A 17,524-nucleotide genomic window follows, 5' to 3' on the forward strand; every position below is an offset into this window, starting at 1 on the left:
GTGTCTGTGTTCGCTGGACTGGGGATTCTACTGGGGATAGTGTGTCTCACATTCAACATCTACAACAGCAATGTCAGGTACGCAAAAACCTGTGTGTGTATGGGAGGGTGGTGGTGACTGTGTGAGTGTAAAGCATTTGTTTGTGTGTGTGTGCATAAAGCATTTTTTCTATCCCATTTTCTAAAGTGTTTGAATGTGGGAAATACAGTGTTTCAGATAATATAATTTCTTCTCCTAAACCCATCCAAACACTTTGATGAAAAAAACAGCATAGACCAACATAGGCAGGTGACCAGCCTTCATTGTGTTTTTTCACTGGTGACCATCCTTCATTGTGTTTTTTCACTGGTGACCAGCCTTCATTGTGTTTTTTCACTGGTGACCATCCTTCATTGTGTTTTTTCACTGGTGACCAGCCTTCATTGTGTTTTTTCACTGGTGACCATCCTTCATTGTGTTTTTTCACTGGTGACCAGTCTTTGTTGTGTTTTTGCTGGTGACCATCCTTCATTATGTGTTTCGCTAGTGACAGGCATTTGTTGTGTTTTTTCAGGTGACCATCCTTCATTGTGTTTTTTCACTGGTGACCAGCCTTTGTTGTGTTTTTGCTGGTGACCATCCTTCATTATGTGTTTCGCTAGTGACAGGCATTTGTTGTGTTTTTTCAGGTGACCATCCTTCATTATGTGTTTCGCTGGTGACTAGCCTTCGTTGTGATTTCGCTAGTGACAAGCATTTGTTGTGTTTTTGCTGGTGACCAGCATTCGTTGTGTTTTCGCTGGTAACGAGACCGTAAGGCGCTAGAGAGGGTAGTGCGGACGGCCCAGTACATCAGTGGGGCTAAGCTTCCTGCCATCCAGGACATATACACTAGGCAGTGTCAGAGGAAGGCCCATAAAATTGTCAAAGACTCCAGCCATCCTAGTCATAGACTGTTCTCTCTGCTACCGCACGGCAAGCAGTGCCGGAGCACCAAGTCTAGGTCCAAAAGGCTCCTTAACAGCTTCTAACTTCAGCCATAAGACTGATGAACAATTAATCAAATGGCCACCCGGACTATTTACATTGACCCCCCTCCCCCCCTTTGTTTTTACACTGCTGCTACTTGCTGTTTATTATCTATGCACAGTCACTTTACCCCTACCTACATGTACAAATTACCTCAACCAACCTGTACCCCCGCACATTGGCTCGGTACCGGTACCCCCTGTATATAGCCACGTTATTGTTATTTTATTGTGTTACTTTTTATTTTATTTTTTACTTTAGTTTATCTAGTAAATATTTTCTTAACTCTATTTCTTGAACTGCATTATTGGTTAGGGGCTTTGTAAGTAACCATTCCACAGTAAGGTCTACATGTAAGGATCTGGGTGTAGCTGGTGCAGAGGAGTCAGGTGCAGGACAGCAGAGATGAGTAACACAAGGAACTTTACTCAAAATATCAAAATACATGAAGTTACACCAGGCCCACAAACAATGGACCGAACTTACAATAAACAAACACGCACAAAAAACATGGGGAAAACAGAGGGTTAAATAATGAACATGTAATTGGGGAATTGAACCCAGGTGTGTAAAACAAAGACAAAACAAATGGAAAATGAAAAGTGGATCGGCGATGGCTAGAAGGCCGGTGACATCGACCGCCGAACGCCGCCCGAACAAAGAGAGGGACCGACTTCGGCGGGAAGTCGTGACAAATAAAATTGGACTTGAGGTGAGATGATGACTGGGAATGAAGTAATAAAGTAATGAAATTGGCCTAAAACCAATGTAACATACACAACAACTGAGATATTTTATTGAAGTAATGTGAATAAATGATGGTTAAGAAGTGAGTAATGGGCAGTCACTACCATCACGGGACTCTAATTAATTGTTATATTCTGTGTTGTTACAGATTTCAACCCACACAATGCATAGTGCATTTAATGTAAAAAACTAAAACTAAAAACTAAAATGGAAAAAAGGAGATTATTTTTTTAACCGAAACAACCTCAAAAAGCACAAATTGCCCAGCACTACGTTCTATGAAACCTAAACGCACAAATAAAATGTAAATAACATTATAGCAATAACACCAATCAATACAAATATTTAATGTTGCTAATTACAAGTAATGTCCAGCAGCAATAAGGCCATCCATTGGGTCTTCCACCAAAACAAGTCAACACACTGAACAGCAACTCGCCATGTTGGGTCCAAGCATTTCAGTGGTGCTGGCAATGTATATCTGAATCAAATACCATCAGGATAGATTGAAAGTGATGCTGTTGAATGACAAAAGCCTATCCAACCTAGCCAGTAGATGCACGACACTGTTTTGTCTCCGACCTCCGGAGGGACCCCAAATACCATCAGGATAGATTGAAAGCCTATCCAACCTAGCCAGTAGATGCACAACACTGTTTTGCCAACGCCCCAAAAACAACACATTTGTTAGAGAGAGACATTTGCAGTTTTTTGGCTAACCTCGTTTTATTTTACACATTTTGCCATGAGGCTTAGATAAAACTTTTACAGTAATTCAAAAAACAAAAATTCATGGTTTATGACGTGTTACAGGTCCCAGGATTGAGATTAGGAAAACAAATGATATGTTTCCTGTAAAATAGGAGAAATTATGAGACATGAGAAAGTTGGCTGGTTCTCTCAATAGAATTTAATAAACATATTTTTTTCAACAGTCAATTATCTGGTTCATTATAATTTCTTTGTAGAAAAATATAAATAAACACTTCTCATTATCAATAGAAAAATATCAACATAAAACAATATATACCCTATGTTCAGTCCCTTTAACAGTACATACAGTGCATTCGCAAAGTATTCAGACCCCTGGACGTTTTCCACATTTTGTTACGTTACGCCTTATTCTAAAATGGATTCATTTTTTTCTTTCTCTCCAGTCTACACACAATACCCTATAATGACATCACAATACCCCATAATGACATCACAATACCCCATAATGACAAAGTGAATAATAGTGAAGACATCAAAACTGTGAAATAACACAAATGGAATCATGTAGTAACCAAAAAATTGTTAAACAAATCAAAATATTTTTTATATTTGAGATTCTTCAAAGTAACCACCCTTTGACTTGATGACAGCTTTGCACACTCTTGGCATTCTCTCAATCAGCTTCATGAGGTAGTCAACTGGAATGCATTTCAATTAACAGGTGTGCCTTGTTAAAAGTTAATTTGTCGAATTTCTTTCCTTAATGTGTTTGAGCCAATCAGTTGTGTTGTGACAAGGTAGGGGTGGTATACAGAAATTAGCCCTGTTTGGTAAAAGACCAAGTCCATATTATGGCAAGAACAGCTCAAATAAGCAAAGAGAAATGACAGTCCAGCATTACTTTAAACTTTAAGACATGAAGATCAGTCAATCCGGAAAATGGCAAGAACATGGAAAGCTTATTCAAGTGCAGTCGCAAAACCATCAAGTGCTATGATGAAACTGGCTCTCATGAGGACCGCCACAGGAAAGGAAGACCCAGAGTTACCTCTGCTGCAGAGGATAAGTTCATTAGAGTTACCAGCCTCAGAAATTGCAGCCCAAATAAATGTTTTACAGAGTTCAAGTAACAGACACATCTCAACCATCAACTGTTCACAGGAGACTGCGTGAATCAGGCCTTCGTGGTCGAAATGCTGCTAAGAAACCAGTTCTAAAGGACACCAATAATAAGAAGAGACTTGCTTGAGCCAAGAAACACGAGCAATGGACATTAGACCGGTGGAAATCTGTCCTTTGGTCTGGAGTCGAAATTTGATATTTTTGGTTCCAACCGCCCTGTCTTTGTGAGACGCGGTGTGGGTGAACGGATGATCTCCACATGTGTATTTCCCACCGTAAAGCATGGAGGAGGAGGTGTTATGGTGTGGGTTGTGCTTTGCTAGTGACACTGTCTGTCATTTATTTAGAATTCAAGGCACACTTAACCAGCATGGCTACCACAGCATTCTGCAGCGATACACCATCTCATCAGGTTTGGGCTTAGTGGGACTATCATTTGTTTTTCAACAGGACAATGACCCAACACACCTCCAGGCTGTGTCAGGGCTATTTGACCAAGAAGGAGAGTGATGGAGTGATGCATCAGATGACCTGGCCTCCACAATCCCCCAACCTCAACCAAATTGAGATAGATTGGAATGAGTCGGACCGCAGAGTGAAGGAAAAGCAGCCAACAAGTGCTCAGCATATGTGGGAACTCCTTCAAGGCTGTTGGAAAAGCATTCCAGGTGAAGCTGGTTGAGAGAATGCCAAGAGTGTGCAAAGCTGTCATCAAGGCAAAGTGTGGTTATTTGAAGAATTTCAAATCTAAAATAAAAAAAAATTGGGATTCCATATGTGTTATTTCATAGTTTTGATGTCTTTGCTATTATTCTACAATGTAGAAAATAGTTTTAAAAAATAAAGAAAAACGCTTGAATGAGTAGGTGTGCTAAAACTTTCAACTGGTAGTGTACATATTTAAATATTTCCAATTCCTTACAAACAAAATTTTACATGTAATCTTTTGGTTCAACCATAATGTATAGTAAGCATCATCAACAGGGGGAACATATTGGGTGTACTCTGATAAGCTGTAGAAAGAATATATTCATTTACAAGACCTGTTCACTGAAGATATAATTGGTCACAAGAAAGGGCGTGAGATCAAAGTCCATAGAGACCACTAGGGGTCAATGTTAGGGGTCAATATAATTGGTCACAAGAAAGGGCGTGAGATCAAAGTCCATAGAGACCACTAGGGGTCAATGTTAGGGGTCAATATAATTGGTCACAAGAAAGGGCGTGAGATCAAAGTCCATATTCAGACCACTAGGGGTCAATGTTTTTAAATTGGATATCCTGTAGGCCTCCCTCTGTAGTAGTAGTACCTCCATGTTACCTCCTCTCCTTGGTAGAGCAACATGCTCAATGGCTGTATATTTGAGGGAGGAGATGGGATGGTTTCGGATGTTCACTGGACCTGGTGACTTTGATCATTGAACAACTAAAAAAAGGATATTACAGAGATCGACACAATTCACAGTAAGCTCTACTTTGTAATACATTTTTAATTTCACCTTTATTTAACCAGGTAGGCCAGTTGAGAACAAGTTCTCATTTACAACTGTGACCTACGAGACGTGCTTAATGATCCTATTGAACTGGATGATGTCATTAAGAGTAATGCTGGACTAATATACCTCTGGCGAGATCCTGAGCACAAGAAACCACAAAACAGGAAGGGACGAACCGTTGACAGACGCAGAGTCCCTCTGTCAGACCATCTATCCACAGACAGCGCTACCTCTGGCTCCTTTACCAACAGTGAGCGTCTTTTATACAACAGAGGGCGGGGACACCGGGGCCAACGTCGAGGACAACACCCCCAGTAAGTAACACCCCCAGTAAGTAACACTCCCAGTAAGTAACACCCCCAGTAAGTAACACCCCCAGTAAGTAACACCCCCAGTAAGTAACACCCCAGTAAGTAACACCCCAGTAAGTAAGACCCCAGTAAGTAACACCCCCAGTAAGTAACACCCCCAGTAAGTAACACCCCCAGTAAGTAACACCCCCAGTAAGTAACACCCCCAGTAAGTAACACCCCCAGTAAGTAACACCCCCAGTAAGTAAGACCCCCAGTAAGTAACACCCCCAGTAAGTAAGACCCCAGTAAGTAACACCCCCAGTAAGTAAGACCCCCAGTAAGTTAGACCCCCAGTAAGTAAGACCCCCAGTAAGTACCACCCCCAGTAAGTAACACCCCCAGTAAGTAACACCCCCAGTAAGTAACACCCCCAGTAAGTAACACCCCCAGTAAGTAACACCCCCAGTAAGTAAGACCCCCAGTAAGTAACACCCCCAGTAAGTAACACCCTCAGTAAGTAACACCCTCAGTAAGTAACACCCCCAGTAAGTAACACCCTCAGTAAGTAACACCCTCAGTAAGTAACACCCCCAGTAAGTAACACCCCCAGTAAGTAACACCCCCAGTAAGTAACACCCCCAGTAAGTAACACCCCCAGTAAGTAACACCCCCAGTAAGTAACACCCCCAGTAAGTACCACCCCCAGTAAGTACCACCCCCAGTAAGTAACACCCCCAGTAAGTAACACCCCCAGTAAGTAACACCCCCAGTAAGTAACACCCTCAGTAAGTAACACCCTCAGTAAGTAACACCCTCAGTAAGTAAGACCCCCAGGAAGTAAGACCCCCAGTAAGTAAGACCCCCAGTAAGTACCACCCCCAGTAAGTAAGACCCCCAGTAAGTAAGACCCCCAGTAAGTAAGACCCCCAGTAAGTAAGACCCCCAGTAAGTAACACCCCCAGTAAGTAACACCCCCAGTAAGTAACACCCCCAGTAAGTAAGACCCCCAGTAAGTAACACCCCCAGTAAGTAACACCCCCAGTAAGTAAGACCCCAGTAAGTAACACCCCCAGTAAGTAAGACCCCCAGTAAGTTAGACCCCCAGTAAGTAAGACCCCCAGTAAGTACCACCCCCAGTAAGTAACACCCCCAGTAAGTAACACCCCCAGTAAGTAACACCCCCAGTAAGTAAGACCCCCAGTAAGTAGGACCCCCAGTAAGTTAGACCCCCAGTAAGTAACACCCCAGTAAGTAACACCCTCAGTAAGTAACACCCCCAGTAAGTAAGACCCCCAGGAAGTAAGACCCCCAGTAAGTAAGACCCCCAGTAAGTAAGACCCCGAGTAAGTACCACCCCCAGTAAGTAACACCCCCAGTAAGTAACACCCCCAGTAAGTAACACCCCCAGTAAGTAAGACCCCCAGTAAGTAACACCCCCAGTAAGTAACACCCTCAGTAAGTAACACCCTCAGTAAGTAACACCCTCAGTAAGTAACACCCTCAGTAAGTAACACCCCCAGTAAGTAACACCCCCAGTAAGTAACACCCTCAGTAAGTAACACCCTCAGTAAGTAACACCCCCAGTAAGTAACACCCCCAGTAAGTAACACCCCCAGTAAGTACCACCCCCAGTAAGTACCACCCCCAGTAAGTACCACCCCCAGTAAGTAACACCCCCAGTAAGTAACACCCCCAGTAAGTAACACCCCCAGTAAGACCCCCAGTAAGTAAGACCCCCAGTAAGTAACACCCCCAGTAAGTAACACCCCCAGTAAGTAACACCCCCAGTAAGTAACACCCCCAGTAAGTAACACCCCCAGTAAGTAACACCCCCAGTAAGTAAGACCCCCAGTAAGTAACACCCCCAGTAAGTAACACCCCCAGTAAGTAACACCCCCAGTAAGTAACACCCCCAGTAAGTAACACCCCCAGTAAGTAACACTCCCAGTAAGTAACACCCCCAGTAAGTAACACCCCCAGTAAGTAAGACCCCCAGTAAGTAAGACCCCCAGGAAGTAAGACCCCCAGTAAGTACCACCCCCAGTAAGTACCACCCCCAGTAAGTACCACCCCCAGTAAGTACCACCCCCAGTAAGTACCACCCCCAGTAAGTACCACCCCCAGTAAGTAACACTCCCAGTAAGTAACACCCCCAGTAAGTAACACCCCCAGTAAGTAACACCCCCAGTAAGTAACACCCCCAGTAAGTAACACCCCCAGTAAGTAAGACCCCAGTAAGTAAGAGTGTTGAGTGTTCTATGCAAACGTCGGGGGAAGAAGAAATCCACTACCATGAGATTACATGTAAAAAAAATATTAAAAGTTTGTAGGAAATTTGGAAATATTTAAATAGGTGAAATTAAATGAAACAATAATGTATGTTGATGCTAATGTTATGCTAATGCTAATGATAACAATGGCATAATGTATTCAAAATAGTGTGGACTATTGTCTTAACAGTTTCGATTAATTCATTCTGATAAACATAGTAATTACGACACACCCCTCTCTATTGTCATTGGTTGCACTGTTTGTCTACGTAACCTGGTTCAAGCATTCATGACATCACCCTGAAGAAGGCACAGTGATGCCGAAACGTTGGTGTTATTTTTTTACACAATAAATGACTGGGAGGTTATACATATGTAGTATGCTATTCTCTTTGTTTTTATAGCTTTGAGATGTAAGTTAACAATAATTAATTTTGGAAAAATTATATGAATTGTCATATTAGGCATAACAACATTTGTGTCCCAGTTTATGCTAGGTACATTGTTTGTTTATATAGTATTTATATAAAGGCAGAAACATTGTTTCCTTGCTAATAAAAAATAAAAAATTAAAAATCGGAGAAGTGAGAAGCATAGCAACATGAAGGCAACTTTATAACAGCAGACCCTGTCACGGATCCTTCTGGACCTATGTCATTATGCACACCTGGTCCCCATTCCCACTGATTGTATTTGTATAAATGTGCACTTTGGTTCACCATTGGGCTGTCGATTATTGGTACAATGTCCGTTGGTCGTGTGAGTACCTGTGCTGTGTTGTTTGAGCTTTTGTGCCGCGTGTTTTGTGCAGATGATTACGGGTCTGGTCCCGTGTGTTAATTATTGTGCGCTTGTGTTATTTATTCAAGGTACTCTTCGGTCCTTTTGTTTGGGTCTCAACCCTGTGTTTTGTATATGTGTTTGTTTGGTCTTCGTCCCCGTGCCTTTACATGGCACGCTGTAATTTGGGTAAATTAAAAAACCCTATTATGCATTCCTGCACCCTGTCTCGCAAATCTTTTATACCAGCGTGACATGACCCCGTTTTTCCAAAGCCAAACTCGCCCATTGGCCGATGAGTCTACCTTTTTTAAGATGCCAAAATATTAATTTTTTTCAGTAATTGTTTTCAATATCCAATTAGTTTTTATTGCCTGCATTCAACAAGCTTTGGACGAAGCACTTACACAGGGCCAAAGTTCACTCAAAAAGGCTATATTTTAGAAGTGGGCTTGATTTAGTTTCTGTTGTTTTAGTTATTTAAATGTTGTTAGAGCAGGACCCCCCCCCCCCCCCCCCCTTACCGGTGAACGATGAACTGAAAACTCAAAAGAGTCATGATTCTACAAGACTCACGTTCACGTTCTTCCCCAATAGGCGGCTTTATTGGAGCTATAATTTGTGACAGACTTGTAAAAGTTGACTTTACACAATGTACATTTGTTGATTTTCTAGGCATACAAATACAATTGAAACAAGGTCTAGTTGTGGCCGCAACCAGACTAGATTGTGAACAACTCTTGGCGGAATGCACTGCTTGACTTCCGTGAGAGTCATAGGCACAATACCGTTCACGAACTGCAGTCCCCCAAACGATTCGTCCGTCATAACATTCAATAATCAATTAATTGTATTCATTCTTGCACCATGTGATCAGTTATCAATTAATGTATTTTTCTTCTCTATGCTACCTGCAGCATGATCAATATATTTTCCCACATGATAGACAGTTGCTGGTCGGAGAACGTCTCTGAAGCCCTGAGCCCGAGGAGTGAGTATTAATCCTGCTGTAGAATTCATTGCGGCCAGCAGGTCAAACAAACGACTAAAATGAACGAGTCACTCTGACTCTCGAATCATTTGCGAACTGCACATCATTAGGAACTAACATAACTTTGCAAGCCAGCATAATGTGGTGTGATGCTGGTTTTCCTTTAGCTTATACTGGTCACCAGTGTCCAAAACACAGCGAAGGCTGGTCACCAGTGTCTAAAACACAGCGAAGGCTGGTCACCAGTGTCCAAAACACAGCGAAGTCTGGTCACCAGTGTCCAAAACACAGCGAAGGCTGGTCACCAGTGTCCAAAACACAGCGAAGGCTGGTCACCAGTGTCCAAAACACAGCGAAGGCTGGTCACCAGTGTCTAAAACACAGCGAAGGCTGGTCACCAGTGTCTAAAACACAGCGAAGTCTGGTCACCAGTGTCCAAAACACAGCGAAGGCTGGTCACCAGTGAAAGAAAACACAGCGAAGGCTGGTCACCAGTGTCCAAAACACAGCGAAGGCTGGTCACCAGTGTCCAAAACACAGCGAAGGCTGATCACCAGTGTCCAAAACACAGCGAAGGCTGGTCACCAGTGTCCAAAACACAGCGAAGGCTGGTCACCAGTGTCCAAAACACAGCGAAGGCTGCTCACCAGTGAAAGAAAACACAGCGAAGGCTGGTCACCAGCGTCCAAAACACAGCGAAGGCTGGTCACCAGTGTCCAAAACACAGCGAAGGCTGGTCACCAGTGTCCAAAACACAGCGAAGGCTGGTCACCAGTGAAAGAAAACACAACAAAGACTGGTTTGCCAGCATAACCAGCTAGACCATGCTGGTCAGTCCAGCTAGACCATGCTGCTCAGTCCAGTTAGACCATGCTGGTCAGTCCAGTTAGACCATGTTGGTCAGTCCAGTTAGACCATGCTGGTCAGTCCAGTTAGACCATGTTGGTCAGTCCAGTTAGACCATGCTGGTCAGTCCAGTTAGACCATGCTGGTCAGTCCAGTTAGACCATGCTGGTCAGTCCAGTTAGACCATGCTGGTCAGTCCAGTTAGACCATGCTGGTCAGTCCAGTTAGACCATGCTGGTCAGTCCAGCTAGACCATGCTGGTCAGTCCAGTTAGACCATGCTGGTCAGTCCAGCTAGACCATGCTGGTCAGTCCAGCTAGACCATGCTGGTCAGTCCAGTTAGACCATGCTGGTCAGTCCAGCTAGACCATGCTGGTCAGTCCAGTTAGACCATGCTGGTCAGTCCAGTTAGATCATGCTGGTCAGTCCAGTTAGACCATGCTGGTCAGTCCAGTTAGACCATGCTGGCCTGCCAGAACTAGTTAGACCATGCTGGTCAGTCCAGTTAGACCATGCTGGTCAGTCCAGCTAGACCATGCTGGTCAGTCCAGCTAGACCATGCTGGTCAGTCCAGTTAGACCATGCTGGTCAGTCCAGTTAGACCATGCTGGTCAGTCCAGTTAGATCATGCTGGTCAGTCCAGTTAGACCATGCTGGTCAGTCCAGTTAGACCATGCTGGTCAGTCCAGTTAGATCATGCTGGTCAGTCCAGTTAGACCATGCTGGTCAGTCCAGTTAGACCATGCTGGTCAGTCCAGTTAGACCATGCTGGTCAGTCCAGTTAGACCATGCTGGTCAGTCCAGCTAGATCATGCTGGTCAGTCCAGCTAGACCATGCTGGTCAGTCCAGTTAGACCATGCTGGTCAGTCCAGTTAGACCATGCTGGTCAGTCCAGTTAGATCATGCTGGTCAGTCCAGTTAGATCATGCTGGTCAGTCCAGTTAGACCATGCTGGTCAGTCCAGTTAGACCATGCTGGTCAGTCCAGTTAGACCATGCTGGTCAGTCCAGTTAGACCATGCTGGTCAGTCCAGTTAGACCATGCTGGTCAGTCCAGCTAGACCATGCTGGTCAGTCCAGTTAGACCATGCTGGTCAGTCCAGTTAGACCATGCTGGTCAGTCCAGCTAGACCATGCTGGTCAGTCCAGTTAGACCATGCTGGTCAGTCCAGTTAGATCATGCTGGTCAGTCCAGCTAGACCATGCTGGTCAGTCCAGTTAGACCATGCTGGTCAGTCCAGTTAGACCATGCTGGTCAGTCCAGTTAGATCATGCTGGTCAGTCCAGTTAGACCATGCTGGTCAGTCCAGTTAGACCATGCTGGTCAGTCCAGTTAGACCATGCTGGTCAGTCCAGTTAGACCATGCTGGTCAGTCCAGTTAGACCATGCTGGTCAGTCCAGCTAGATCATGCTGGTCAGTCCAGTTAGACCATGCTGGTCAGTCCAGTTAGACCATGCTGGTCAGTCCAGCTAGACCATGCTGGTCAGTCCAGCTAGACCATGCTGGTCAGTCCAGCTAGACCATGCTGGTCAGTCCAGTTAGACCATGCTGGTCAGTCCAGCTAGACCATGCTGGTCAGTCCAGTTAGACCATGCTGGTCAGTCCAGCTAGACTATGCTGGTCAGTCCAGTTAGACCATGCTGGCCTGCCAGAACCAGTTAGACCATGCTGGTCAGTCCAGTTAGACCATGCTGGTCAGTCCAGTTAGATCATGCTGGTCAGTCCAGTTAGACCATGCTGGTCAGTCCAGTTAGACCATGCTGGTCAGTCCAGTTAGACCATGCTGGTCAGTCCAGTTAGACCATGCTGGTCAGTCCAGTTAGACCATGCTGGTCAGTCCAGCTAGATCATGCTGGTCAGTCCAGTTAGACCATGCTGGTCAGTCCAGTTAGACCATGCTGGTCAGTCCAGCTAGACCATGCTGGTCAGTCCAGCTAGATCATGCTGGTCAGTCCAGCTAGACCATGCTGGTCAGTCCAGTTAGACCATGCTGGTCAGTCCAGTTAGACCATGCTGGTCAGTCCAGTTAGACCATGCTGGTCAGTCCAGCTAGACCATGCTGGTCAGTCCAGTTAGACCATGCTGGTCAGTCCAGTTAGACCATGCTGGTCAGTCCAGTTAGACCATGCTGGTCAGTCCAGTTAGACCATGCTGGTCAGTCCAGCTAGACCATGCTGGTCAGTCCAGTTAGACCATGCTGGTCAGTCCAGCTAGACTATGCTGGTCAGTCCAGTTAGACCATGCTGGCCTGCCAGAACTAGTTAGACCATGCTGGTCAGATCTGCATGACCAGCATCCGACCAGCACTGACCTGCCTAGACCAGCATGGACCAACTGGACATTTATACTGGTCTATGCTGTTTTTATGATCAGCAGGGCAGAGCTATCCAATATTCCCACTTCTTGACACATCCTGCATATCTGTCATTCAGCGTGACTCTTAACAAGGATATTCACATCTCGATGTGCAAGCTTGACAGTTAAATCCCCAACTTTGTTTGCATTTGTGACAGACAGCTTATATCTTACTGCACTGTGTGGCAGTCTGGGCTCTCTGCATGCTGAATGCCTCAGAGATAAAGAGGCTGACTGACAGAGGTATTGTGTAGAGGAAGATTGTGTGTGTGTGTGTGTGTGTGTGTGTGTGTGTGTGTGTGTGTGTGTGTGTGTGTGTGTGTGTGTGTGTCACCATGCATGTGTGTAGAGGGAGATATAGAGCCTGACAGACAGAAATATCTCTGTGTGTGTGTCTGTGTGTGTGTGTGTGTGTGTGTGTGTGTGTGTGTGTGTGTGTGTGTGTGTGTGTGTGTGTGTGTGTGTGTGTGTGTGTGTGTGTGTGTGTGTGTGTGTGTGTGTGTGTGTGTGTGTGTGTGTATGACAGGTACATCCAGAACTCCCAGCCCTACCTGAACAACATGACGGCAGTGGGGTGTATGATGGCTCTGGCTGCTGTCTTCCCTCTGGGCCTCGATGGACACCACGTACACAGGAAACAGTTCCCCGTTGTCTGCCAGGTACACAGGAAGTACACAGGAAGTGGAGCCATACCACTAAAGCATTGTGGGGGATTTGAGTTTTATGGTAGAATTCTTGTAGGAGGGTAGTTTAGGTCATTATCAATAAATGCCAAAGGAAAATATTGACTTAGACTTTCGAAAATGAATAATTTCTTTAGTAACTATTATATTTAACACATTAATACATTTTTGACAATGTATTTTTATTTGTTATACCCCATCAGTTATGTAAGGGCATTGTTATTGTTTAATAAATGCATAGACACAATTAATTATGGATATTTCTTTCCCCTATTCCCCTGCCAGTTCCGCCTGTGGCTGCTTGGCCTGGGCTTCAGCCTGGCGTACGGTTCTATGTTCACTAAGATCTGGTGGGTCCACACCGTCTTCACCAAGAAGGATGACAAGAAGGAGAAGAGGAAGGTAAATAAAAAGGAGAATGACTGGCTAAAGAAAAATAAAAAAAGGTAAGGAAGGAAGGAAGGTGAATGAAAATGAGAAACGAGAGTACCTGCCTGACGTGGAGGCTGGGGAGGCTGAGAGGCTGTGAGGCTGTGGAGGCTGCCTGGCTATGGAGGCTGTGAGGCTGGGAGACAGACCAGAGAGGGAGACAGACCAGAGAGCGAGACAGACCAGAGAGCGAGACAGACCAGAGAGCGAGACAGACCAGAGAGCGAGAGAGAGCGAGAGAGACAGAGAGCGAGAGAGACAGAGAGCGAGAGAGACAGACAGACAGACAGACAGACAGACAGACAGACAGACAGACAGACAGACAGACAGACAGACAGACAGACAGACAGACAGACAGAGGGAGAGAGAGAGACAGATGTAGAGACAGCGGGAGAAAGAGAGAGAGACAGCGGGAGAGAGAGACAGCGGGAGAAAGAGAGAGAGACAGCGGGAGAAAGAGAGAGAGACAGCGGGAGAAAGAGAGAGAGACAGAGCGACAGAGAAAGAGAGCGAGACAGATGGAGAGACAGAGGGAGAAAGAGAGAGAGACAGACAGAGAGACAGACAGACAGAGACAGAGAGACAGACAGAGAGAGAAAGAGAGCGAGACAGATGGAGAGAGAAAGAGAGCGAGACAGATGGAGAGACAGAGGGAGAAAGAGAGAGAGAGAGACAGAGAGAGAAAGAGAGAGAGAAAGAGAGACAGAGGGAGAAAGAGAGAGAGACAGACAGACAGAGAGACAGAGAGAGAAAGAGAGAGAGACAGACAGACAGAGAGAGACAGAGAGAGAGAGAAAGAGAGACAGAGGGAGAAAGAGAGAGAGACAGACAAAGAGAGAAAGAGACAGAGAGAGAGACAGAGGGAGAAAGAGAGAGACAGAGGGAGAAAGAGAGAGACAGAGGGAGAAAGAGAGAGACAGAGGGAGAAAGAGAGAGAGACATACAGAGAGAGAAAGCGAGGAGAGTAGAGGATCTTCCATACACCTGATGCGCCTGGCTCCGCTGGCTCCCCTGGCTCCCCTGGATCCGCTGGCTCCGCTGGCTCCCCTGGCTCCGCTGGCTCCGCTGGCTCCCCTGGCTCCGCTGGCTCCCCTGGCTCCCCTGGATCCGCTGGCTCCCCTGGCTCCCCTGGATCCGCTGGCTCCCCTGGCTCCCCTGGCTCCCCTGGCTCCCCTGGCTCCCCTGGCTCCCCTGGCTCCCCTGGCTCCCCTGGCTCCCCTGGCTCCGCTGGCTCCCCTGGCTCCCCTGGCTCCCCTGGCGCCGCTGGCTCCCCTGGCTCCGCTTGCTCCCCTGGCTCCCCTGGCTCCGCTGGCTCCCCTGGCTCCCCCAGCCATTCAGCCAGCCAGCCATTCAGCCAGCCATTCAGCCATTCAGCCAGCCATTCAGCCAGCCATTCAGCCAGCAACCAGCCATTCAGCCAGCCATTCAGCCATTCAGCCAGCAACCAGCCATTCAGCCAGCCATTCAGCCATTCAGCCAGCAACCAGCCAGCCATTCAGCCATTCAGCCAGCCATTCAGCCAGCCATTCAGCCAGCCATTCAGCCAGCCAGCAACCAGCCAGCCATTCAGCCAGCCATTCAGCCAGCCATTCAACCAGCCAGCCATTCAGCCATTCAGATTTGATCCTCTCTGTTATTGTAATGTTGTGACTTTGAATTCCTTTGTGTCTTTGACGATGTTCCCTCCCCCATTCAACAACGGGGTTGGGTTTCTGTTCTTCTTCTTTTTGGCATCGTGTAAGATAATTATCGTGAAAGACTTTGGGATATAAGGAACCTTCTGTAAAGGGATAATATGCTCATGGAAAATTGAGTGTGGGTTAAATATGTTTTCATTTCAAGTAGATAATAGGTTCAAAATGAATTTTCTTCTCGTGTTAGGTGATCCTCTACGCTTGCTAAGTTCCATTTACACCATTTACACCGTATCTAGATGTGAGGCACGTTTAAAGATTCAAATCGACTTCTACATTAGTGTTTTCCCACGGTACTGAATGACTGATCTTGTTATCTATTAGATAGAAGAATTACTCATACTGTTATCTACTAGATAGAAGAATTATTCATACTGTTATCTACTACATAGAAGAATTACTCATACTGTTATCTACTAGATAGAAGAATTACTCATACTGCTATCTACTAGATAGAAGAATTACTCATACTGCTATCTACTAGATAGAAGAATTATTGATACTGTACATCGTGTTATTTACGAGATAAAATAATGACTCATACACGACTTTGCTTTGTCTTGGCCGGGTCGCAGTTGTAAATGAGAACTTGTTCTCAACTAGCCTACCTGGTTAAATAAAGGTGGGGGGGGAAAAAATAAATAATAATCTTGTCCCTTCCACGGGACGGTTGAGCTAACGTAGGCTAATGCGATTAGCATGAGGTTGTAAGTAACAAGAACATTTCCCAGGACATAGACATATCTGATATTGGCAGAAAGCTTAAATTCTTGTTAATCTAACTGCACTGTCCAATTTACAGTAGCTATTACAGTGAAATAATACCATGCAATTTTTTTAGGAGAGTGCACAATTTTGAACATGAAAAGTTATTAACAAACAAATTAGGCACATTTGGGCAGTCTTGACACACAATTTTGAACAGAAATGCAATGGTTTTTTGGATCAGTCTAAAACTTTGCACATAAACTGCTGCCACCTAGTGACCAAAATCTGAAATGCACCTGGGCTGGAGTAATACATTATGGCCTCTCTCTTGCATTTCAAAGATGATGGTACAAAAAATTTACAAAAGAACGGTTCATTGTTTTTGTATAATCCTTTACCAGATCTCTTGTGTTATATTCTCCTACATTCCTTTCACATTTCCACAAACCTCAAAGTGTTTCCTTTCAAATGGTATCAAGAATATGCATATCCTTGCTTCAGGGCCTGAGCTACAGGCAGTTAGATTTGGGTATGATATTTTAGGCAAAAATCCTTAACAGGATTTATATCAACAGCAGTCAATTATTAATTGTCACCTTATTCAGTCTCATCTGAACATCGTAAAATTCTTGCTTATCTTCACGAACCCTGGCTAACAAGTTGAATCAGCAATGCAAAAAGTGGCTTAATTATTTATTTACTAAATACCTAAATAATCAGACAGAATTACATATACACAGGATGGATCATACATCGATTCCTAATCATGTCATAAAAGAAAAAGTCCCTAGCGGACGAAACCGATATGACGGCTGGTTACACATAGAAAGGTGGTTGGGTATGAATGAAAGAGCGGGAATACTGAGGGACAAAGGGGATTGGGTCTCTATCGGACCGTGAGAAGCTATGCTACCGTAAATACAGAATCTTATTCATTCTAATAACCGCCCATTCGGAAAAGGAAAATGCAAGAGATATATTTACACTGAGCTGCACTTCGATAGATGGGTCGAAAATGGAAGACTAGTTTGCCCAGCAGAGATCACCCTTGTCCTTTGTAGAATATTTTTGGTCGTAGTGTTGTAGTACCCGGTCTTCTCATAGGATTGTCTGTCCTTTCCTAGGCTACGTACGTTTCTAGCTGCAGCTGATAACTCAACGTCTAGGATGTATCACTTCTTTAGTGAATAAGAGTTCAAAGTTCATACCAAGCTGTCGTACAGCTCGTGCTGTATTCTGGCTGGTCTAGTCGGAATTCATCCTTCCAGCGTGGTGATCGTCACCTCCACGTTGAAATTAGCCCTTTTAAACGTATGGACACCAGTCCTCACGTCGTCGGAAACTGAGGTTGACTTCCGTCAATGGGCTTGTATTGGGGGAGAGAAG

At 45.1% G+C, this 17,524-nt stretch overlaps 1 protein-coding gene across 1 annotated transcript in view; it reads left to right on the top strand.

Annotated features, from left to right (window-relative positions):
• LOC120027366 (gamma-aminobutyric acid type B receptor subunit 1-like) overlaps positions 1-17,524 on the top strand; it is a 131,163-nt gene that overhangs the window by 90,771 nt on the left and 22,868 nt on the right. Inside the window, exons 10-12 of the mRNA XM_038972282.1 lie at positions 1-77; positions 13,151-13,283; positions 13,593-13,709. The exon at positions 1-77 is cut by the window's left edge and continues 74 nt beyond it. Of these exons, the coding sequence (XP_038828210.1) occupies positions 1-77; positions 13,151-13,283; positions 13,593-13,709 (327 nt within the window). The remainder of the gene's footprint in view (positions 78-13,150; positions 13,284-13,592; positions 13,710-17,524) is intronic.

This window comes from Salvelinus namaycush, chromosome 32 (genome assembly GCF_016432855.1).
Source record: "Salvelinus namaycush isolate Seneca chromosome 32, SaNama_1.0, whole genome shotgun sequence".
Taxonomy (NCBI): Eukaryota; Metazoa; Chordata; class Actinopteri; order Salmoniformes; family Salmonidae; genus Salvelinus; species Salvelinus namaycush.